The following is a 23,024-nucleotide window of genomic DNA, read 5'->3' on the forward strand; positions in this document are numbered from 1 at the left end:
GAAGGCCTGCAGCTGTGCTCGTGCGTGCAGTGAAGGGGACGCTCCACAGCAGAGCACGAGCCAGGAAATGGGGCTGGCTCCGAGTTAAAAGGGCGGTCACGGGGCTGGGGCTCTGCTGCTAGGAGCACCTCTGTTTATCAGCAGCATTCACAGCCTCACAGCCGCTGCTGTGCTTAAACCACGCTCCCTGCAGACCCCAGTGCACTTAAAAGCTCAGTGCGCATTGAAAGTCCTGCTATAGGGAAAGAGCCTCCACAGGCTCCTGGCTCCTCCCGCAAGCTGGGGCAGTGCCCTCCCTGCCGAGGGAGGGAGCAGAGATCCCCATCGTGATCCCACAAGCTCATGTGCCCTCAGGAATGCTGATGGGGGTGATGGGTCACCCGCGACGGGGCGGAGGAGGAAGCGTGAGGGCTCTATTCAGCCAGGAGCTGGTGCGTGTTTACAGGAGAGGCACGGAGCCAACTCCAACCCTGCCAAACCACAGCTCCGCTCGAGTGGCTGCTCCGCTCCACTGCCCAGCATCTCGGCTGGGGAACCTACAGCTTTCCAGAGCATCCCATCCCAAATGATGCAGTCTCCCAGACCAAGGCTTGTGTAGGACAGGCAGGGATGGGGCTCTGCTCCCCTGTATCCACCACTGCCACCTCTTGCTCTGCTCAGCAAGATCCAGGGCTCTTCCTGGAGCTCCAACCCTTCCTCTTTTCTCCCAGTAGGATTTCTGCTCCCAATGTTCTGAGCTTCCTGCTCCTGGCCAGGGAAGGGGAGGGACTCCTGGCCTTGGGGCCCTGCTAGCTGGGCTCTGCCTCGCGAGAGGAGGAGGAGGAGGATGGGCTCCGTCCACTCAGCCCCAGCGCTTCTCAGGCTCCATGTCTCACGGTGGGGCTCATTGGGAAGGTCGGACACCATCATCCTCACTGGAGGTGAATGAAGGCCCAGACTTTGGAGTGCCAAAGGAAGGGGGGATTTAGTTTCTGGAGCAAATGAAGAGACGGTTCCTCTCTGCAAGCGCCTGTTTTGGGGAGGATTTTCCAGCATGGAGCAGCAAGGGGGTAAGGAAACATTTCAGGTTCATCAACCCCAACTCCTTTAGGATCCAGCTGGTCCCTGAGGCAGGCTCCTGCCACAGCCAGAGGTGTAGGACGGGCGGGAGGATGGAATGGAGATAAGCAGAGAAGGACAGGGCAGGGAGAGCTTCCCACGAGAGCTCAAAGATGGACACAGGTAGATGGTGACCCCCAGCTTTTGGCACAAACCAACTAAACCATCTACCCTAAAGCATCAGAAAAGTGCTTGTCTCTTAAAATCCCTTAAAGCTCAAGTGGCTCCAGTAATCTGGGCGGAAAGAGGAAGGATATTGAGCTGTTTGCAGGCAGCAAATGTGCAACTTCCCATCTGGTGGCCAAAAGGTTGGTGAAAGCTTCACCCACCCCCAACAGCTTTCACAAGCTGAATGCAAAGCACCGGTGCCTGCCCCAGTACCAGCGGAGCTGCGGGGTTCAAAGGCAGCTGATGCCTGCATGGGAACAGCCACAGAGCAAGGTGTTAATGTGTCCTGGAATTCCCATTCCCAGGTGAAAGGAAGGTGGAAGAACCGGAGGCTCCGGCAGCCGGGAATTGCCCAGGGGCTGAAGCTGCAGATGGAGGCTGCGCTTGGGGAGTGGTGTTCCACTTCTTCCTGGTAAGCACAGAACAAACTCAACCAAACCCTCCTGGAGCTGGGGCAGATGGAAAGACCTCGGTGGAGCAGAGGATGGGGCAGGCTGCGCCCACCGAGGGAAGGGCAGAAATCACCTGTGCTTTGCTACCCCGAGCACCATCACCCATCACACCAGGGCTGAGCAGACACCTTCCCCTATGAAGGGGATCTACATGAGGGTGCCCAACCCGCAGCCCAGCACCTAAAGGCAGCTTGCAGTGCTCAGATGGGTCTTCCCTACTCATACACACCAGCACTGGGGTATCAAACCCAACAGTGCCTTTGGTAAGGGCAAGATCCCATCTTGGGGCAGTGAAGGATTGGAGCTGAGATGGGTCCCCAGAGCAGCACTGGCTGCAGGCAGCACACACGCTACTCCTCTCTCCTGGGAGGGCCGGGCACATCAACACCTCTTAAAGGCACTAATTCTCCCTGCCACAGGCTCTAAGAGCACATCCATGGGGAAGACACCATCCCCTAGCTCAGAAAGCTGGGAAGTGCAGGAAAACTTTCCCTGCTTCCACTCCATCCAAAGTAACTCCCTGCCAATTATTAACCACCCACTACCAGGGGGGAAAGAGGGAGTTAACATTAAGGACACAAATTGTCCTTTGCCCTGTGGCAGGGCAAGCCTGGGAACCTGCCCTGGCTGACGTCCATCCCCACCCTGCCCAACGCCTTCAATAGTAATAAGCCCCATTTAGGTTCATTTTCAGTGTTAAAAGTTGGGCTCTGGTGTTATTTTGCTCCCTTTCTTTAGAACTGCCTGTTTGCACATAAGGTGGTTTTGAGGGTCTAAGACGAAACTGCAGCGTGGCCACCAGCTGGTATTCCACACCCCTGGTGCTCCCCATCACACACCAGTTCATGTGTCCCACCTTGTTTCTCCTTAAAACACAAGTTGTCTGCACAAGGAAGGAGGAAGGAGAAGCTTTTTCCTCCAGTTGATGGCACTTCACCTGCATCTGCTTCCAATCCAGGTCAATGTACTTGTGATGGGGATGCTCAAGACCTTTGGGATTTTCTTCATGGCTTTCCAAGAGGAGATGGGGGGCTCCTCTGAGCAGATCAGCTGGATCGGCTCCATCATGTCCTCGCTGCGCTTCTTAGGAGGTGAGCTGGAACCCGTAGGGATTGGAGCAGCGTCCCAGCCTCAAGGCCATTTGCTTTGATACGTGGGCACCAGGGATGCTCTGCGGATCCCATTTCCATCCCAGACTGCTGCATCCTGGACGTGGCTGATGCCCACGTGTGCCTTGGGAGCATGGTCCAAGGATGGGGATCGTGTGTGCCATGACACCTTGCTGTAATAGGTTTATTGTCCGCACCCAGAGCCAAGCCTCACCTCTAACACCAATGCTGGCACCTCCAAGGAAGTCCCAGTGGCTGAGCACAGTGTGCATCAGGAAACAGGCTCTGTTTGGGCTTTGACTCCTTCCCCTGCCCCGACCCCTGAGCTCCCAGGTTACAAAGCCTCTTGTCTGCTCTCCTGAATAATAACCCATCCCAGATTAATCCTGTCCTGAGCATTAACACATCCTCCAACATAAGAGGGATGTGGAGCTGTTGGAGCAAGTCCAGGGAGACCTCAGAGCAGCTCCAGTGCTTGAAGGGGCTGCAGGAAAGCTGGAGAGGGGCTTGGGACAAGGGATGTAGGGACAGGCCAAGGGGAATGGCTTTAACCTGCCAGAGGGGAGACTGAGCTGAGCTCTTAGGCAGAAGCTCTTCCCTGTGAGGGTGCTGAGGCGCTGGCACAGGGTGCCCAGAGAAGCTGTGGCTGCCCCATCCCTGGCAGTGTTCAAGGCCAGGTTGGACACAGGGGCTTGGAGCAAGCTGCACTATGGAAGGGTCCCTGCCCTTCCGCTGTCCCACGGTGGCGAACGGACGCTTCCTAAGGCATCGGATCCCAATACACGTCCCCAAGCCCTTTTGTCATCTTCAGCCTGAGCTTTGTCCCTCCTTCCCCTTCCAGCCCCGCTCGTGGCCGTGGTCTGCAGGAAGCTGGGCGAGCGGCCAACCTCCATCGCCGGGGCCGCCGTGGTGGCCGGGGGCTGCCTGCTCAGCACACAGGCCACCAGCGTCCCCTTCCTCTGCATCTCCATGGGACTCCTCCTGGGTGAGCAGCCTGCGACTCGGGCACAGATTTCCCTGGGCACCATGAGTAAAAGCAGCTCCTTTAACATCACACCAGGCAGTTCCTTTACTATTAGAGCATCCCAGCTCCTTCCCATGGGATGCTGCGTGAAGCACCAAAGCTTCATGCTCAGGAGCGTAAAATACCAGTTTCAACACACTCATCTCAACTAACCTTGATTTTTTTCTGGACCCAGCATGAATCCTGGCCTGTTAAACCCCTTACTAACAGTGCACAGCCTCAATACCCCCACCCACTAAATACCACTTGCTCTCCACTGACTGCACCAGCAGAAGTTCCCCCCTTTCAGCCCATGAACCCTCCACTCTGCGGACAATGATCTTGGGCCGTTGTGATGTGGAATCCCTAAAGCTCACGATAGAAACAGTTCCATTTTGGGGCAGGAACATCTCATTTCTGTCCCTCACCACAGGTATGGGCTTCGCCTGCCTCTACCAGGCAGCCACGGTGATGACAGCCAAGCGCTGCAGGACAAGGCTGGCCTTCGCCAGTGCCATCGCCCGCTCTGGGATGGGGCTGACGTTCCTCATAGCACCATTCACCCAGCTCCTCATCGACTTCTATGGCTGGCAAGGTGAGCCCATTTCTTCTAATTCATCAGCATTAAGAGGGAGTTTGAGGATATCTCAGCATTAAGAGGGAGTTTGAGGATATCTGGGCAGGGTTAGAGCATTGGATGTGCTGAGGAACAGTTTGGGGACATCCTGGTAATGATGAAACACTTGAATCAGTCATTAAAGTCAGAGTCAAAACAGACACCTCAGAAACCAAAACCAGAAGTGAAAATCCTGGTTTTGACTACAGTTTCAGGCCACCTCGAAGGTCCATCACGTTCCCTCATGAGGGGAAACAAACCAAGCTCCCAGGTCGCAGAGGTGGCTCTGGATTTGTTGTGTGCATCCTAGCAGAAGGGACTTCCAGCTGGAAAAACCAGGAATAACAGCTTATAGAGATAGAGCAGAGCTTTCTCCACGTTCAGTGCACACTACACCCTACGGTGCTCCTTCCATCCCACGCCAAGGAAAATAAATAGCATCTTCTGCCTTCCCTCAGGTACTCTCCTGGTTTTCGGAGGCATCATGTTAAACCTCGTGCCTTCCAGCATGCTGCTGCGCCCCGTCAGCACCCAGCCACCTCGATGCCCCCCTGCTCAAAGTCAAGACCGTGGCGGGTCTTCAACAGCAAAGAAGGATTCAGAAACCCTCGATGGATGCTTAGATGGAAGCACTCACAAGGAAATAGAGCTTCACAGCACACAGGACCTGCCCACCACGGAGGGAGTCACCATGCCCCACAGCAGAGATGTCCCTGCTCCTGTAAATACTTCGGAGAGGGTCAACAAACCCACCATGAGCTCAGCAGGAACAGCCACCGAGGCCAAGAGAAGCTACAAACCCCATCCAGGGACCCAAACAGGAGATGCTCAGCCTCTCCTTGACTTCTCCCCACTGAAGGATCCCATCTTCTACATTTTCACATGGTCTTTTCTGTTCTGCCACCTGGCCTACTTCGTGCCCACCTTCCACTTGGTAGCAAGAGCCAGGACGCTGGGCATAAGCAGCATGGATGCCTCTTACCTCGTTTCAGTGGCTGGTAGGCAAAAAGAATCTTTTAAAGCTATTTATAATGACAATGATACTCAAATAGGAAAGAGAAGCAACACAAAGCTTGCCAAGAAATAGTCCCAAATATGGCCCAGAATAACTCTTCAGCCTATACCCCCCCTTCTGTATATAACGGTGCCTTCTGTACATATAACGGCGCCTTCTGTCCATGTACCAAGTCGCTCTCACATGGGGGTGGTTCTCTCAGCCTAAGCTAGATGATCCCCCACCCTCGCTGCACGGAACAAACCCGTTTCCAAATCCATAGGTGCTATCTGTCCTCCTAAAGCCTCCCCACCACCAGCCCTGCTTTGCCTAAAGCCACAAGCCACAGAATCCGGGCATTCAGAGACCTCAAGTCTGAGCCAGGAGTGTGTGCAGAGAGAAAAAAATCAGTATTAGGGGGAAAAAAACAACATTAACTTGGATGTAGCCGTTTGAATTTGGCACATTTACCCCAAGGGGGGGGGAAACCAACCCAAACCCCCCCAAAACACCCCAACCATGCCTGAGGATAAGTGTGGATTAACATTAAAGTCGCACCGGGTTAAGAAAGCGGCTCCAACCTCAGTCATTGTAAAGGTTTTTATTGTACAAAAATAAACTTCTGTATCAGATTTAGAAGTGACATAGGCTGTCAAGGCATCTAGAAGGAGAAGGCAGCAATTAGGCTGACATTTGGATTAAGAGTGGGAGGGCACCGTGGTCAGCAAGCTATTAGCTGGCAGTGAGCACCCCTCTGATCTTTAGTTTATAAGCAAAGGGAGCAAGAGATGTAAAAATCAAGTATCAAAAGTCTGCTAAGCCTTTAAAAAAGGGCTTTTGTCCTCCTTGGCTTCCTTATAGATATTACCATCTCATCAGCATCTTTCCTCTTAATATTCAGCTTTTATTCCATCCCAAAAGAGAGCTCAAAGAGCAAGCTTCTCTTGCCTGGTTTTACTACAGGGCATTGCGGAGCCTTCCACTGAGTGCACAGCCCTTAACGGAATCTGTACGGACCACTCTGGTGCACCCACAGGCACTTGGCAATAGCAGGCACCAAGGCAAAGGGGAAAAAAAAAACCTCAAACATTAATTCTACATCGGTCCAAAATCACCTTCCTGGAACTTCCCAGCATTCCAGCCCTTTGCAGTCACATCCCCGCAGCAAGCGGGTGGGATCGGGATGGGGTTTAGTGCGAAATAGCAAACTAGAGACTAAATAAAGTCTTCTTTGAGGCTCTGGTGGACTCCTCTTCCCCGCAGGCATCACGGAGATGGTCAGCCAGCTCCTCTCAGGCTGGGTGGCCGACAAGAACTGGACCAAGAAGTATCACTACCACGCGGCTTACCTTGTCCTCAGCGGCATCACTAACCTGCTCTGTCCTCTGGCCACCACCTTCCCGTTGCTCATGACCTACGTGGTGGCCTTTGCTGTTTTCTGCGGTGGGTTCATGGCTCTGGTCCTCCCCGTGCTGGTGAGTAGGATGTTTTGTTAATAAAGCATCAGACGTGGCATTTCCAACAGTATTCCCACATCATCCCAACCGCCTTCCATAAATCTGCATTAGCCAGACCTGCCTGAGAGGGCTCTCCCCACCTTTGGAGCCCCAGATCTTCTCTCCACCCCACTTACTAGTATCCACAGCCCAGATGTAACAGAAACACTGGGAACTGACTGCAGATTTGTAATGACCTGGCTTTAACTGCCTTCCATATCCTCCTTTCTAAGGGAGACCACTCCACCTCATAGGTATCGGGATGAATCCATTCACTTCCTAATGCTAAGACAGGGTTGTGCATATCCACTCCCAATCCCAGAATTACCTGTAACACACACAGAGCAGTCACACAGGATCTGGATATGGAGGTATCATTATCATTTGGCATTGCTTTCTGGGGGGGGAATTCGGAGTTTAAAACACCTTCCTCATAGCCTTAGCAGCAGTACTAGTTCCAGGAGCTGCTCAAGCAGCTGGGAGGCAGAAAAGCATCTCCCATCCTAGTCATTTCCATGCTTGCCTTAAGGAGGCAAGCGGATTCCAGGCTGGATGAGACCTTGAGGTGCAAAGTCCTTTCAAAACTGCAGCTGAAGAGGATGCTCACCAGTCAAAATAGGAATAATAATAAAATGCTCTCTTGTGCTTTCACACATTGAGTCCTTTGAACTCAGAAATTACCCATTCTGGTCTGCAAACAGGTGGATCTCGTGGGAGTGCAAAACCTCCACAGCTACTTGGGGTTTGCTGCCTTCTTCGCTGGGATAGCAGCAGTTGGAGGACCTCCTCTAGCAGGTAACTCTTACGTGATGTATAATTATACCCACCGCAGACAGCCCATGGTACAACACGCTGGTGGCCCACTCTTCTACCCGTGTGCGTCCAAGGATGGTTCCTCTGTCTGGGGGGGGGTGAAAAACAGCCATGTTTCAGGTATTTCTCTCTATACACAAATTCTGTTCAGGAATTCACAAAACCCAAACTAGCTTGGCCAAAAAGCTGCATGGAAAAAGAGCAGCTAAACATCCCCCCCACCCCCCATCACCATATTTAACACAGCAGAAGAGTAACAACCACAGTGCCAGGGATCTTAACCCCAGTGGAGCATTATAACCTTGAACTTGGAACAGAGGGACTGGAGGAGAGGAAGGCAGAGCAAGGACAGGCTCAGCAGCAGTCCCGTATCAAGCAGAGGCACTGAAACCTAAGGAGAAGTCTCTGTAATCTCATTTTGAAGATTACACAGCTCAGCCACAGGAGCTCCTGGGCCCAGAGATAAGCAGGATGAAAAGCTTTTCCTTTCTCTCTGCCAGAAAACCAAGGCAGTTTTCAGTATGTGGCAGATTTCAAGTGCTTAGAAGTGAAGCTCCAGGTTCTGCTTACAAGCAAAGGGCTTGTTCTCCTCCGAACATCTTGGCCAGGACCAAAGCTTTTCCTTTCCCTCATGACCCTTCACAGCCATACCTCATCACTGGAAACACCACTGAGCTCTGCTGAGGTCCTCCTGGTGCAAACAAACTAGGACAAGCTGCAGTGTCAAAGAGCAGGGTGAACGATGTCCTGTCACCCACGCAGCAAATGGATCCTGAACAGAACCTGCCAACTCGCTCTTCATGCCTTGCTTCCTGCCCCTGCTATCAGCTGCCCCAAGCCTGCAGAGGCACTTTGCTCACAGCTGCAAGGAGCCTGTAAATCCCAGCTCCATGCAGAGGTTTAGCACCGCTGCTCTATCATAAGCATGTGGAAAACCCACCAGATTGATTTCCCTCATCAATATAAAACTCGATGTGGATGCAATTTCAAGCAGCTAAAGTGTTTCACTGACAGCATGCTTTACACTGTCACAGTGATCCATAGCCTCTATTGGATAGCTCTTCCACTGATACAAGATGTATGTCCACCCAAAAGCAATCCCTGTACAACCATCACAGTAAATTCCCTGACACAGTAACATACAGTAGAAAAAGAGCTAAATAACTGGGTTCTCTCTCATCCATGCATCACACATGCTAACACAGTGGTTACACTTTCATCCACTTCCAATATATTCGCACTAATTGCAAGCCTTTTGCCTTCGGGAAGTGCCAACCACTCACCCTGTGAACACCCTGTCTGCATTTTGTAAAGCAAGCAGGTTTCCTGCAAAAAGCCTTCCACAGAAATCAGTCTTCTTGATCCTGGTGGGATAAATAAAGGCCACATAAAGCCAAGAAGGAAAACTCTCGCTGATCCATCTCCCTGCAGGCAGAGCGAGAGAGAACCAATGCAGAGCTCAGGATCTAGGGTTGTGATCCAAGAGAAATGCTGCTATTTTCTCTTCCATTACAGTACCAGGTGTGAAAACTGAATCTGACCAGCAGCTACTAACTCAAAGTGTCCAAAGGATCTGCTCCTTGCAGGATACAAACAGGATAAAAATGCTATGTGGGATCCTGCGGTTTAGTGCCTCTGATGGCAGCTGACCTCCCTCAAACCTTCCCTTTTAGCATTACAATGTTCTAACAGTGAATCCCAAAGCATAGTGAGAGCCACTGAGGTTAAAAAAGCTTATTCTGCACACTAGAACAAAGCCTGATCACATTGCAACAAAAGGTGACTCACCTGCCAATCTGTTTAAGTACAAGCCCTTAAATCCAGAGGCAGCCTGACCGAAAGCCCAGGTGAAGAGTTTGAAGGTTCCATCCCAGCTCCTCACCCACCAGCACTGCTGGGCACTTCTCCCCTGCTGAAAAACACCAAACCAAACCAGGACAAGACAGAACAAACTTCATATGGCAGCCACAGGCAAGCTAAGGAGAGATGAGTACCTTTGATTTCTGTAAAGCAGCGTAAATCAGTACCTCAGAGTGCAACTGACATAAAACAAACCCTGTCACCCACAACTACAAACCAGATTCCAGCATCCAGCAGCACCCAAACACCAGCCCCAGCAAATCTGGGTGGCAAAAGGTGATGGAGTCATTTGAAAGCTGTGCTGGCACCTGAATCGGGATGCTCTTGTGTAAATGTTACCTGCATCCCCACACCAGGTGTGGCTGCTTAGGGATAAACAAAACTTCTGATAGCAGAGCAGCAGTGCAATTTAAACACAGCATCCCAGGCTGGTTTGGGTTGGAAGGAACCTTAAAGCTCCTTCAGCTCCAACCCCTGCCACGGGCAGGGACCCCTTCCATAGAGCAGCTTGCTCCAAGCCCCTGTGTCCAACCTGCCCTTGAACACTGCCAGGGATGGGGCAGCCACAGCTTCTCTGGGCACCCTGTGCCAGCGCCTCAGCACCCTCACAGGGAAGAGCTTCTGCCTAAGAGCTCATCTCAGTCTCCCCTCTGGCAGGTTAAAGCCATTCCCCTTGGCCTGGCCCTACAGGCCCTTGTCCCAAGCCCCTCTCCAGCTTTCCTGGAGCTCCTTCAGGTACTGGAAGACAAAAGTTCTGCTTTGCTGGCTTTTGCCCACCATGAGCTTCTAACTCAGCTTCCTCCAGCAGGAATGATTTTCTCATTTGGATGAGGAAAGGAGGCACAGGCACCAGAGGTGCTTTGAAAAGCTGGGGTGTGATGTGGTGGAAGGCGATCCCTGTGAGGTGAGGTGATCGCTGTGTGGTGAGGGGCAGCAGCCCCCCAGAATCCCCCACATTTCAAACCATTCTGAAAGACACTTCAAAATACCTGCAATAAATCAGAACTCAGCTGGAGCGTTGTCCTGCACCCCTCACAAATGACTATGTTAGTGTCACAGAATGGTTTGGCTTGGAAAGCATCATCCAGTTCCAACCCCCCTGCAGGGCAGGGACCCCTTCCACTAGACCAGGCTGCTCCAAGCCCCATCCAACCTGGCCTTGACCAGGCCCTTTTCCTGCCCAAATCCCAGAGACTTTGAGACAGCAACCACAGATCCCACCCTGGGGAACAAACCACCGCAGAACCATCAGGGTCACGGCAGCAGCACCCACGTCCCCACGTCCAGCACCATGGGATCCTCCTTCAAGCAGCGAGCTCTGGCTTCGCCTCTGCCGCGGCTCACACGACGTCCCTGAGAAAAGAAACAGAGCTGGAACTGCCCTGAGGACGGCAGGAGCCAACAGGAGCAGAGCAGCACAGCCCACGGCCTCCCTTCTGTCCCATAAAACCCTCCTGTAGCCATGGAGATCCACAGCAGGGAAAACAACTGCACCTCTGCTCTGTCACCGATGCCCAGATTTCACTGGCTCCGTTTCCTCCCTTCCTGAGGGCTGTGGCACTCCCAAAGCAGCAACGCTCCGGCACGGCTGAGACCAGGCTCTCCAGGGACTGTGTTACGTCCCTCCCTACCTAGAGCTGGTTTTAAGAATCCCAGATTTGGGGCAGATCTGCTGCTTGTGTAAATCGTGCGAGTCCAGGGATGTCCCCAGGGGAGCTGCAGTTTATACAAGCAGCAGATCTGGCTCAGCTGCTAACCCACCTCAGACATCCAACCATCCCAGGCCACATTTGGGACTATATAAAGGTTTTTATCAGGTGCCACAGCAATTCCCATCACTTTGTCTGTTTTAAACAGAGGATTTAGCCCCCTTTAACAGCACTGTCTAGACACAAGATGCTATGCCACAGCTAAACAAAACCCTTGGAGGTCACTTGAAGAGGTGACCTGCTTCCTCACTGATTCCTGAGCCTCTATGGAATTTAGTTTTCCCTTTTAAGTGCTCCCAAAGCTACTTTAAAGCAAGTTCACATCAAGCTCCCAGCCTGGGATCTCTCCCGTTAGATTGCCTTAAACTGGGTCTGCTCACAAGAAGGATGTGGACTTTGCAGCCCAGATGTTGCAGTCACCAACACATGCAAAGCATCTCGTTAGTCCAGTGGGATTATCCATCTGCTGCAGCAGTTACTTTTGGCCCCCTTATTTAAACAGGAATAAAAAGGCAGGGATGAAAGTCAATCCAATTAAAACCCGTGTGCACTACAAGGATCAGAAGTCAGCTCTGGGAAGGATGAGCTACAAGTTAGGGTTAATACCAACAGCAGAAGATGTAACAGTCCAGCAGCAGCACATGAAGAGTTAAGACAATTCCAAGGAAACATCTAAGGAATTCTTAGCCAAGAGCACACATCCCTGCTTCCCACCCACCTCCCAAAATGAGCTTTTTCTTTGGGTGATTAAAATCCACCAGCTTTAACACTGCTCTTTTCTCCTGCAGGGTGGCTCTATGACTACACGCAGACGTACGTCTGCTCCTTCCTCTTTGCTGGAGCCTGTGCTCTCATCTCTCCCATTTCTTTCTTCTTTGAGCCTTCGGCCCAGAAATGGAAGCTAAAAAAAGCCAACTCAAACAACAGCCCCAGGCTTGGCTGAGGTGATTCTGTGGTGGACACTGTAAAGCACAGAAACATGGAACCGTTTGGGTTGGGAGGGACCGGAAAGACCATCCAGGTCCAAGTCTCTGCCGTGGATGGTCTTTGATGGCACCCACTGTGGGAGAGCGACTGCCAGCACAGACCTCCTGGTCCAGGAAACACAAACAGCAGCAAAAGTAAGAATTCTGGGATGGCAGATTCCTAGTTTGTATATCCAGGTACTCCTCCTGCACCTGCGATTAAAGCCATGCAACAAATACATTGTGTAAAGCGCTATTTGAGGGGAGAAAATAAGGCCAACGGCCCAGATGGACACGGGCTTCACTTGGACTTTGCTCCTGAGCCATGTCTTTCTGTGTCTCAGGTTTAATCCTACTGTGTTCAGCCTGACAGCTCGGTTCCAGAGCTGCAGAGCCACCCCTCCAGCTCTCCCAGCCACCACAAGAGAGCAAAGCTGACTCACCTCTTGGGATGAGGACCTCAAAAGTGCCAAAACCAGCAGGAGATTTTAGCTTATTCTATTCACACAGGAATAATTAGCAAGGGCAGAGATAGGGATCAAACTTCCACGAGGATACGGAGAACAGTCATCCCACAAAGCCCTCTTTCTGTGAGACGGATGCTGCACCGTGGCCACTCACTCTCCCAGGCACCGTGTTATCTGCCACAGCACAGAGGACCTGGAACCAAAACCAGTTATCGTTAAAGCCAGCACCACAATATGACAAAGCTTAAATACCACATCCATCTCTCAGAGCCCTCTCCCCTCCTCCCCACCCTCCCAGTCCTCAACAATTCCCTGGGATTCAATGAACATACAAGTCAATGCTTCTAGAACCAAGCAGCATCACTGAGCCTGTATTCAGCCAGCACCCTATAGGTTTCATTTGGATGGCAAGCTGTGACTGATCACTGCTTTGACTTCCTTTCCAGTTGTGAGATTGTGATATTTTGCATTACCACCAGATATTTCAGATTAATCTGGGATATCGTAAGGGTTTTATAGGCTCATGGAATCAACCAGGTTAGAAAAGCCCTTCAAGCTCATCCAGTGCAACCATTCCCAGCACTGCCAAGGCCACCCCTAACCCATGGCACTGAGGCCTCGTCTCCACGCTGTGTGAACACTTGCAGGGACGGTGACTGCAGCCCTGCCCTGGGCAGCCTGTTCCAATGCCTGAGCACCCTCTGGGGCAGGAATTGTTCCTCAGCTCCATCTAAACCTGCCCTGGGGCAGCTTGAGGCCGTTTCCTCTTGTCCCATCCCTTGTTCCTTGGGAGCAGAGCCCAGCCCCTCCTGGCTCCATCCTCCTCTCAGGCAGTTGTAGGGAGCCATCAGGTCCCCCCTGAGCCTTCTCTTCTCCACACTGAACCCCCCAGGTCCCTCACTATCCCAGCCACTGGCATTACCCTTAAATACTAAAACATAAAGAGAGTTGTTTCCCTATAGAAATACTCCTTTAAAGTGTCAAATGGGTTATTTCCAGCACCAAATTAAGTGGGCTATATTTAATAAAAAGCTACAGAACATTACAGAGGTATTAAGGAGCTAAAGCATTGCTGCAGGCAGGAAGGTTTCCTCGCAGATAATGGGCTGGATTGAGAAGTTACACAACTACACAAGGGTGCTAAATGAGCAGAAAAAAATAGCCTTCAATCTGCAGTAGATGGGGAACATCGGTGCTACAAAGAGGTTAAGTTCTCACATGCTGCTTCACAGCTTCTCCCAACTCCTGCAAGAATCCACAGGCAGCAAACACTTCAGAAGTTGTCTTTTTACACCTTAACCACTGCATCAAACACAGGGCACAGTTCAGTTGTACCAGGTAATATCTGTACCCACAACAGGAATCCTCAAATCACAAACTGACTGGATTGGAAGCTGGGACCTTAAAGCTCCTCCAGCTCCAACCCCTGCCACGGGCAGGGACCCCTTCCACTAGAGCAGCTTGCTCCAAGCCCCATCCAACCTGGCCTTGAACACTGCCAGGGATCTCTAGTGGGTCATTTTTGGAGCAACCAGGGTTTAAGATGACTATTTAAGAAGCATTTAAGGCACTGATTGTTTAAGGGGGGGGAGTGGGTACCATACATTATATGGCTCAAGCCTGCACTAAGCCTTCAGCTGAGATTGAAGCTGGAACGAAGCTTCCATTTTCACCTCATGAACCATTATAGTTCATCACTCTCCTACTGAACAAACACTTGGCTTCATGTTTTCCAATCCAAAAGCTTAAACCCCCTCTCATTCTGCACCTCTCTAACCCATACTTGAGTTCAATAGTGGGGTTTGCTATTAATAATGTGAGACCCAGTGACCACAGCGACACGGGGATGAACAAGGGCCGACACACCACATCCTTACCCTGCTGCTCTTGCTCTACATGATTTATAGCACCTATCCCCATGTTCTAATCAATTCATCCCCCTGTAAATAAAGCCGCTCTGCTCACCAGCACCCTCCTTTCAACACAAGCTCTGTTACATTTTCACCTCTTTTGTCACCAAGGAATGATGAGCAGCGGGATGCGGATGCGGTGTCTGCAGCTCCCATCCCATCTGCTCCAACAAATGGGCTCCCTTCCAAATCTCCAGGTTTTAAGGAGGAGACAATTGCCCCTGACCTCTCCAGACAAACATGTGCCACCAATTCCTTACCCTTAGTGAGAAAAACGGGGTCTCCCAAGTGCTTGGACCCTTCTCTTTCCTTCTGCAAAGGGGCAAATAACTCAGGAGCTCCTGTTTCACAAAGCACCTTGCCCCACAGATGGGCACCACCAGCCCTTCTTGCCAAAAACGTCTCTGCAGAGGCAAAGTACCTGTCTCTAGCCCTGATTAACTCTCACCTATCGAAACAGGTAGAGGAAACCAGTCCCTGTAATGAGAAACTCCTCCCAGCTGCCCTGCACAGTCCTACCATCAAGCTGGGAAGTGGGAGAAGACTCCTGGAGCCTTCATCCTTGCAAGGGAGCAGGCTCAGGATAACATCTGGTGGTCAGATAACACTTCCCTCCTCTCATACCTTTTGCTGAGAAAGGAAGCACAGAAGAGATACTCTAGTTCTCTTCACAGCTCAAAACTAAAGGCATTTATTTACTTGCAAAATACATGCGACGCACACATTAGAGAAACAAACAGCGATGAGGATGGGAACATCTGCCCAGAGGAAGATTTTTCCATCCCACTGAAGCCATCTTGCAAATAACGCCATAAAGCCAGTTTTGCATAGTAAAGAGCATCACATGCTGTTGGGCTAAATGCAAAACTGCTGGGACACAAACAAGTTTAAAAGCTGTCATCTCTCAGGTTCACTTGGCAAATCCCCTTCGCGCCTGCTCCTTTACTTGACTGCAGAATACGGGATAGAGAAAAGGAGCAGCAATGGCTTAATATGATCATCAGCATGACCAATGCTTTGTTTGAATCAGGGAATCATAGAATGCTTTGTGTTGGAAAGATCCTTAAAGCTCCTCCAGCTCCAACCCCTTCCACGGGCAGGGACACCTTCCATAGAGCAGCTTGCTCCAAGCCCCTGTGTCCAACCTGCCCTTGAACACTGCCAGGGATGGGGCAGCCACAGCTTCTCTGGGCACCCTGTGCCAGCGCCTCAGCACCCTCACAGGGAAGAGCTTCTGCCTAAGAGCTCATCTCAGTCTCCCCTCGGGCAGGTTAAAGCCATTCCCCTTGGCCTGGCCCTACAGGCCCTTGTCCCAGGCCCCTCTCCAGGTTTCCTGGAGCCCCTTTAGGCACTAGAAGACTGTTACGCTGCTGCTCCCTCCCAGTCCTCCTCCCTGCTCCTGAGAAAGCCCAAGCACACAGGGCAGGATGCCCTTATGCTTCCCAACCCACATGTACCTCAAGCATCACTCCTGCACTTTGTATTGGAAGGAAATGCATAACAACCTCCTACAGATCTTTCCAAGACAGTAACTTGTAGAACTGATGACAGCCTCAGCACTCCACCTTGAATCACTCGGTGCAACATGTCCAGACCCCAAGCTCATTTTTTACTCCTCAGGCAGGCAGCCTGAGGAGAAACCAGGTTTGGAATCATCTGAACATAGATTTGTTGGTTTAAAACCCTAAAATTCATGCCAGCACCAACGTTACACCTGGGATTGTCTCATCCAAAGAACTCTGCTGCAAGGCTACCATCCTCCCTTGGAGTTACAGGGAGGGGAAGTGCTTTTCCATCCTTATTCAGGGATTTATTCCAAGGTATAATCCTGCGAGGCAGCTCTGGGAGCTAGAGCTGTAGCCAGAAAAGGAATAACACAAGAGCACTGGGACTCTGCTGCCATCGCAGCCCTGTCCTGGTCACCCTCCATCACCCAGCAGCTATTTGGGCAGCACTGATTTAGAGGCAGGCAACTGCACGGTCTTAATCTTCAACTGATTTCACATAAAGCTGTTAAATCTCAGCTGAGGTCTATCAAAGCTACGGAAGCTGGTGCAGCCAGAGGTCACATACAGAAGCATGCTGCCTAAGTCCCTAACTCACACTGGAGCTCTTCTACAGTCTTATATGGTCACCATACACCTCTGAGGGCCCTGGCTATGCGCTGCAGGTTCCTTTCCTCCCTGGGTTTGAGGAAACCTGCTGTGGGTCAGTGAAAGTCAGGGCCGAGCTTTAGAACACATACGGAGCCATCCCTCAGTAGACAAAATAACCCCCCTCCCGCCTCGTGCTCTCACAGCCAGCCTCTCTCCTTGATAACAACCCACTGGTATCCAAGGCCTGGGCTTCCCCCCCGCTCCTCTCTGATAAACCCAGGCACTAACACAGAGCTGGTCCCAAAGTTTAACACGAAACAAGGGACAATCTTTATCTCGCCATAAAATCCCCTCCAAGGGCTGGGCTGGAATCCCTTCCGTCAGCACGCAGGAGCTCTGGATGTTGACTGTCTCTGTGATGCTCAAATGACAGGAGCTTGGGGATGAGCTTGGAGAGCTGACCAGGAACCACGCAGCTGCTCCAAGGCCTGAGACCAGGGTAAGGGGCAAGAAGCTTAGGGACTAACCCATCACCTGGGATCTCGCATTGCTCTCAGCACCTCAGATGCTCTATGCACAAACCCACTGCAAGGCTTCTTGCCTACGGTGCTATTGGAGAAACAGCAGCTTCGTAGGAGGCTCCTCATGAAAACAACTCAGGTTTTAAAGGAGAACAAGAAGCTCTCTCACACCCGCAGCAGGTCTGCTTTTGGGTAGCGGAACACAACACACCCCAAACAAGGGGCTCCAGCTAGCAACGCTGCCGAGGTCCTTGCTTTGACCTTAAGCCATGGGAAGAAAGCAAAAAGCACTTGGAAATGGCTGGGTGAGGATACGACAACATGAGCTCCCAGCAGCAGGAAAGCAGGCTGCTCTTCCCTTACCCGCCCGTTGGCAGGCAGCGCGCATGGTTTCGGCTCTTTACTTGGCTCCTCCACACGCTGATAACAGCAACGTTTGGCTTCTTTCTTTCCCTGGTTTTGTTTCCCTCCCTGCCTGGACCCCATCCTGCAGCCGTGTCTGGGATGCAGAGGTTGTGAGGCTCCAGGTCAGCAGAGCCCGAGTGGAAAAGCTTCACCCCCAGGGAGACGAAAGCCTCCGCCAGGAGGTGGGGAGTGGGGGTTTGGGGCTGGGTTTTAGCTACGGAAAAGCTTTTAAGCCTGCAGTGACCGCAGAGGAGATGGGAGCTCTTGCTCATGGCCACAGACAAGTTCAGAAGTAATTCATGGGTCAAAGTCTCTATCCCCGAAGCGAGCCAGACTTTGCCTCCTCATCCAGCACCGAGCTTTGCAAGGCTTTCCCCTGCAGATACTCCTCACGTGGGCATGACAGGGCAAGGACTGCACTCTGGCTCAGGAGAGCTGGTGCCCGTACAACACCCCAGTGACTAACATAATGCATCTCCATTGATCCCCAACCCCACAAGCCTTTGGTCAAGCAGCAAAGGGAGCTACAGCCACGCTGGCTGAGTTAAGGGTGGTCGCAGGGATGGGGTGCCCAGGACCAGCCTCAACCTGCTGCCGGGACACACGTCTGTGTGCAAGGAGAAAGAGCCAAGGCACTTGGTAAAGGGCATCTGACAGCTGGGAAGGCATCTCTGCTGCTGTGCCTTAGTGCAGGGGTAGCCGGGCTGCAGGTATGAGACATGAAGTCTTGTCTGCAGCCACCCAAGAGCAGCACAGAAACGAGAACATTTCCTTTCTCACTGTGCTGTCCCCACAAGCCTCAGTGACAGCAGCTCAGTGTTTGAAGTGCTCATCCTGCACCAAACCTCTGCTCAGGCTGGCAATGGTGCTGAGCTCTGAGCTAAAGCCCCCCATGCTGGCAATGGTGCTGGGCTCTGAGCTAAAGCCCCCCATGCTGGCAATGGTGCTGGGCTCTGAGCTAAAGCCCCCCATGCTGGCAATGGGGCTGGGCTCTGAGCTAAAGCCCCCCATGCTGGCAATGGTGCTGGGCTCTGAGCTAAAGCCCCCCATGCTGGCAATGGGGCTGGGCTCTGAGCTAAAGCCCCCCATGCTGGCAATGGTGCTGGGCTCTGAGCTAAAGCCCCCCATGCTGGCAATGGGGCTGGGCTCTGAGCTAAAGCCCCCCATGCTGGCAATGGGGCTGGGCTCTGAGCTAAAGCCCCCCATGCTGGCAATGGTGCTGGGCTCTGAGCTAAAGCCCCCCATGCTGGCAATGGTGCTGGGCTCCTAAAGCCCCCATGCTGGCAATGGTGCTGGGCTCTGAGCTAAAGCCCCCCCCTGGCAATGGTGCTGGGCTCTGAGCTAAAGCCCCCATGCTGGCAATGGTGCTGCGCTCTGAACTGAAGCCCCCCATGCTGGCTGAAGCCCCCATGCTGGCAATGGTGCTGGGCTCTGAACTGAAGCCCCCATGCTGGCAATGGTGCTGGGCTCACTGAAGCCCCCCATGCTGGCAATGCTGGGCTCTGAGCTAAAGCCCCCAGGCTGGCAATGGTGCTGGGCTCTGAGCTAAAGCCCCCATGCTGGCAATGGTGCTGGGCTCTGAACTGAAGCCCCCCATGCTGGCAATGGTGCTGGGCTCTGAGCTGGGCTCTGAGCTAAAGCATGCTGGCATGGTGCTGGGCTCTGAACTGAAGCCCCCCATGCTGGCAATGGTGCTGGGCTCTGAGCTAAAGCCCCCCATGCTGGCAATGGTGCTGGGCTCTGAGCTAAAGCCCCCCATGCTGGCAATGGTGCTGGGCTCTGAACTGAAGCCCCCCATGCTGGCAATGGGGCTGGGCTCTGAGCTAAAGCCCCCCATGCTGGCAATGGTGCTGGGCTCTGAACTGAAGCCCCCCATGCTGGCAATGGGGCTGGGCTCTGCCTACACTGCAGGCACCAACCAAAACCAATCCCTTGGCCAAGCAGGCTGCACCACCACAACCCAAAGGCCAAGTTCTCTGCACTGGGAGCCAGAGCTTAACAACCACCCTCATGAGACCTCACTGGCTTCCTGTGGCCAGCAATCCCTCTGCACCCTGCGTGTCCTCAGGCGTACCTAAAATGATTTTACAGGCTTGGAACACAGCACTGCACATGGAAGGAGACACAGGCTGCAAGACCCAAGACCTCGCTTGCTACCAGTGGCAGCAATGACAGGGAAAAGAGCCAGCCTGGGGCAGGATGCTGGGTTCAGGAGTACGTGGTGCTGTAAGTCAACCTGCCCTATCACTGGAGCTGGGGACAGGAAATACTGAAGATAGCTAAAACTCGACAGACCTCTATTCAGATCCGATTGCAGAACTAGGTATGAAGGTCAAGGCAGGGAGATAGGCAGGCGAAACATCATAACCCACAATTAACCTATGGCTCATCGGCTCCTCTGTGCACCCATCCTGACCCTGGGAAAACACACACGAGCTCCAACACAACAGCACAGGCACAGGAGCTGAGCTGGGAGGTGGCACCTCCTCAACCCCCAGCAACACCGGTGCCTTTGCCACATCCCTACCTTGATCTTTCAACCATGTTCCATGAACACATCCCTGGAGGGGGATACAAAGGATGGGCAAAATACGGAGATCTTTGTGCCCCCATGTACATGTTCACTGCTCTTTCTAGGGGCACCTCAAGTCCACCAGGTCACGAGCAAATAGGACAAACACCAGCAGGCTCTTGTTAATCGGCTCCGGGTAACCCAGCACAGGAGCCCTCCAGCAGCTTACTCTGCCTTAAGAGTTTACTTCACCCAGTTCTCAAGGCAGCTATAATTACACTCGGGCACACAGCTACCAGACACTAACAGAAGGAGACACAACGGGAATCACAAAGCCATCAGCCCAAGATCCTTTCCACTCCTCTTCCTGGCCTTTCGGCAGGCGCCTCACACCAAAAACCAGGACACCATGCCGAGAGCGTATCCTCAAAGAGCATTTGCTGTTTCCTAGTAAACCAGCAGCACGAGGCGAACATAAGCTTGCTATTAACAAAGAGCAGAATCTGGGCCATCTGATGTCTTAAACTTCCTTATTAATTCAGCCGGGGCTGGTAAAAGCACAACTCTAAAGCAACGTGTGAATTCGAATAGCCGGCTCCCCGTCTAATCCACTTGCATCACTTTCTACCGCAGTGCAGTGAATTCAACGGCTCTCTTTATAAATTCACTTTCCCCAGAAGTCTCATTAGCCAAATTAATACAATGCATATAGAACACTTAACCCTTCAAAGAGATCAGTTTTAACAAGAGCCTGGCTTTACCTGGCAGCTGACGCATCCCTCTGACCAATTCAGAAGGCAGAGGGGCAGAGCCAGCACACGAAAAACAACTCGCTGTTACAAAGCAACCACAGAGGAATCATCCCACACCACATCCCACGATACTTCCAAGTCTCCAGAATAAATACATAACGCAAAGGAGACAGGGAACAAGCTGCTGGTGAAACACACAGTGAAATCCAAGTCAAAGCATACCCAAAAAGTGGGAGAGCGCCCAAGCCCTGGAACACGTGCCCAAGCAGCTAACCAGCCCACCAAAACCACCTCCCGCAGGTGGGATGCACGAACAGATCACTCATCTCTTGTTGGCATCAGCCACCCAGCTGAGTTAAGAGGTTCAAACATGCCTACTGTTATGTCCACCAAACCCAGACCTTTTGTACACCACTTCAAATTATAGCATAGTCAGAGGTCACGTTACAACAGAACAGGAAATACATTGCAAACATGTGAATTTAACTACAAACATCAACTTCTAGAAGAAAAGGCATGAGTCTCCCCTCCCCGCTCCCCTCATCACCAGCAACATCCACAATTGCTCCCATTTACAACCAACTATTTCATGTAAATGCTGATACCAGCACCCCATAAACACATCATCGCTTGGCTTTCCATATCAACACATACAAATGATGAACAGCATTCTGGGTTAAAGCGGTGTTAATTCAAGCAGTTTATCAAGCCAACATAAGAGCTCTAGCTTGCCAAGTGAAAACCTGGCCATTCACCCACACAGCTTCTTGCTCCGGGTAGGCAGAGAAACCCCCCATCCATCAAAGAACACCCCAAGCAAACATAGGGGATACACTGAAGAGTTGGTTCCTTCATTCCCATCCCCAGAGAGGACGGAGCAGCACATTATCCAAAGCAAGTATGTTAGTAACAGTCAGTATACTGGAGAACCGAGAGGACAAAAAGGCGAACAACAAAACCATCTTCTTTTACATTACAATTCAGTTCAACCTCTTAAACCCCCTTACCTGTTTTAGGGATTTACACAGCTCTCTGCCCAGGAACCTTGGAGAGCACAACCATGGCATCCTTTTGGTGAAAGGCACAGCCTAGCAATGGTCCCGCATGGCTGCAGGACAGCACTAGGTTCGTTATCCACAGGAGGTTAAAGTATGTCAAGGCAATCAAGGGCAAGCTTGCATTTCAAGGTGTCTTCATCTGCATGTCACATTAATTCTAACAGACAGCATAACCACGAGAGGTTTCTGAAGCCAACGATGCAGCAGTGTTAGCTTCCTCTTGATAGCTGCGGTTGTCAAACGTGCCCCGAAGTCTCCTGTAGCCAACACGGAGTTGTACTCCTGCACTGGAACAGCCATCCACACCTCAGGAGCCCCCAGTACCAGGAGAATGCAGCAACTACAGCACACAACATTGTCAGGCCGCCTCTTTTCTCCTCTCACCATCTGTACTACACAGGGAGGCGACTGCAAGCCAAAGCCGCAGCCGTACCTGGGGCGCGATCAGGGTGCATGCACATCCGAGGCGTGTGGAACCGTTTGCTTCAAAACCGGTCAAAATAAGGCACTGAGACACCAACGCAAAGGTTTTTAAATTACCGACTCTAGCTCTCAGGAACTCTTCATCCATTCAGCACTAAACCCATCACTGCATAACTGTTGAAGAGCCCCAGGAGACGGAGGAGCGCCTCGCGCGTGTCAGGAAAGGCTTTTATTTAACATCATTTAAACACTTTTTTAAGGACTCATTTCTCTTTTTCTTTTGGCATTTTTGGTGCAAAACGTTTTGGTTTTTTTAACGTGCAAGCTTTTTTTTTTTTTTTTTTTCCTCTTCAAACTTAAAAACCAAAAAAACAACAACAAAAAAAACCAACCAAAAACAACCAAAAAAAGACAGAATCAAAACTAAAGCCAAACGTGGTGGGTGAACAAAAGAAATCACAAACTTAAAATTCAGCAACTCCAGCTCTTCGAACCAGCGAAGCCCCAGACTTGGCCACCGTTCTCAGATGCAGGGCGGTGCTTCCCTGCTTCTTGCATGCCAGCATCAGCACCGCTTCCCCGTCAAGGTGAGGAGTA

General features: G+C 51.7%; 1 protein-coding gene and 1 long non-coding RNA gene across 2 annotated transcripts; one reads left to right on the forward strand and one right to left on the reverse strand.

Moving 5' to 3' along the window:
* The first annotated feature begins 597 nt into the window (after positions 1-597).
* On the forward strand, positions 598-12,310 carry SLC16A4 (solute carrier family 16 member 4). Its single transcript, XM_057404571.1, has 9 exons — positions 598-1,049; positions 1,572-1,678; positions 2,677-2,809; positions 3,669-3,812; positions 4,264-4,425; positions 4,905-5,444; positions 6,704-6,915; positions 7,638-7,731; positions 12,107-12,310. Exons 1-9 carry the CDS (start codon positions 1,034-1,036, stop codon positions 12,259-12,261), a joined length of 1,563 nt encoding a protein of 520 aa, XP_057260554.1. The 5' UTR covers positions 598-1,033; the 3' UTR covers positions 12,262-12,310.
* Positions 12,311-12,353: 43 nt separating this feature from the next.
* LOC130597013 (uncharacterized) lies at positions 12,354-22,765 on the reverse strand. Its single transcript, XR_008971664.1, has 3 exons — positions 21,954-22,765; positions 15,109-15,290; positions 12,354-12,943 (listed from the first exon to the last, which is right to left on the reverse strand). It is a non-coding gene; the product is annotated as an uncharacterized LOC130597013 (long non-coding RNA).
* Between the last annotated feature and the right edge of the window lie 259 nt (positions 22,766-23,024).

The sequence above is a fragment of the Pezoporus wallicus genome, unplaced genomic scaffold (assembly GCF_028554395.1).
Source record: "Pezoporus wallicus isolate ANWC-B61680 ecotype Strahan unplaced genomic scaffold, APGP_CSIRO_Pwel_v1 contig_5863, whole genome shotgun sequence".
NCBI lineage: Eukaryota > Metazoa > Chordata > Aves > Psittaciformes > Psittacidae > Pezoporus > Pezoporus wallicus.